Raw genomic sequence first — 1,097 nt, 5'->3', positions numbered from 1 at the left:
CTCCTCCCCGCCCAGGCCCCGCCCCAGCCAGCCTTGCGCTGTCTCCGCCCCCAGACCCCCTCTGTGCTCTCGCTGGCGCCCATCCGCGGGCCCGAGTCCGGCGGCACCATGGTCACCATCGCTGGCCAGTACCTGGGGGCCGGCAGCACCGTGGCCGTTCACCTGGGCAACCAGACCTGCGAGTTCTACGGGTGAGTTGCACGAGCGTTTGCACCTGGGGCAGGCTGGCGTGGGCGGGGCCCTCTGCCCCCACTGGTGTCCACTGCGCGGTGTCAGGATGGACGCGCGAGGGACAGGACTGGGCCCTGAGAGCGCAGGGGCCGGCAGAGTCACTGCCATGGCTGTGCCGCGTCAGGCGCCCCCTTACTGGTCAGGCCCCCTGCACCGGTCAGGCCCCGGTCACCGGTCAGGCCCCCACCCCGTCGCCGGTCAGGAACCCCCACCGTCCCCCTCGTCCCCACGTGATTGTTCCCACAGTGGGTTTTCACTGACCAGACTGGCTACAGCCGTATTCTAGAGGCCGCCGGGGGTGTCCCCAAAGCCCAGTGTCTGCTCCCCAAGTCCAGCGGGGGCGCAGTCCACCTGCAGGGGCTGACCGGGGCCGGGGGCCCCCGGGGCCCCCCGCGAGCCCCCCCGCCACGCTCCTCACCAGCCCCCTCCCCCGTCAGGCGGTCCATGAACGAGATCGTGTGCGTCTCGCCCCCCTCGGCCGTGGGCCTGGGCGCCGTTTCCGTGTCCGTGAGCGTGGACCGTGCCCGTGTGGACAGCAGCCTGCAGTTCGAGTACATCGACGACCCCCGGGTGCAGCGGGTGGAGCCGGAGTGGAGCATTGCCAGGTGTGGGCCAGGCCGGGGCGGGTGGGCCGGGGTGGAGAGGGCAGGGCCAGGGGCGGGCCGGGCTGCAGCTGCTGTGCCCAGAGGCCTGACCCGGCCTCTGCTGGTCCCCAGCGGCCACACGCCCCTGACCGTCACCGGCTTCAACCTGGACATCATCCAGGAGCCCAGGATCCGCGTGAAGTTCAACGGCAGGGAGTCGGTCAACGTGAGTGCCTGCCCGGGGGCGGGGCGGGCCGGCCACGGGGGCCCCAGCCTGGGCAG

At 72.7% G+C, this 1,097-nt stretch overlaps 1 protein-coding gene across 1 annotated transcript in view; it reads left to right on the top strand.

Moving 5' to 3' along the window:
- The window catches only part of LOC101632779 (plexin-A2), a gene marked incomplete at its 5' end in the record, with an annotated part of 36,552 nt that overhangs the window by 30,453 nt on the left and 5,002 nt on the right, over positions 1-1,097 (top strand). The window contains 3 exons of the mRNA XM_012734811.1: positions 55-191; positions 669-836; positions 948-1,045. Coding sequence (XP_012590265.1) covers positions 55-191; positions 669-836; positions 948-1,045 — 403 coding nt within the window. The remainder of the gene's footprint in view (positions 1-54; positions 192-668; positions 837-947; positions 1,046-1,097) is intronic.

This window comes from Condylura cristata, unplaced genomic scaffold (assembly GCF_000260355.1).
Source record: "Condylura cristata isolate star-nosed mole 26May11 unplaced genomic scaffold, ConCri1.0 scaffold00073, whole genome shotgun sequence".
Lineage (NCBI taxonomy): Eukaryota > Metazoa > Chordata > Mammalia > Eulipotyphla > Talpidae > Condylura > Condylura cristata.
Note: the sequence above shows the minus strand (reverse complement) of the source record. Positions and strands in the feature narration are given on the sequence as shown.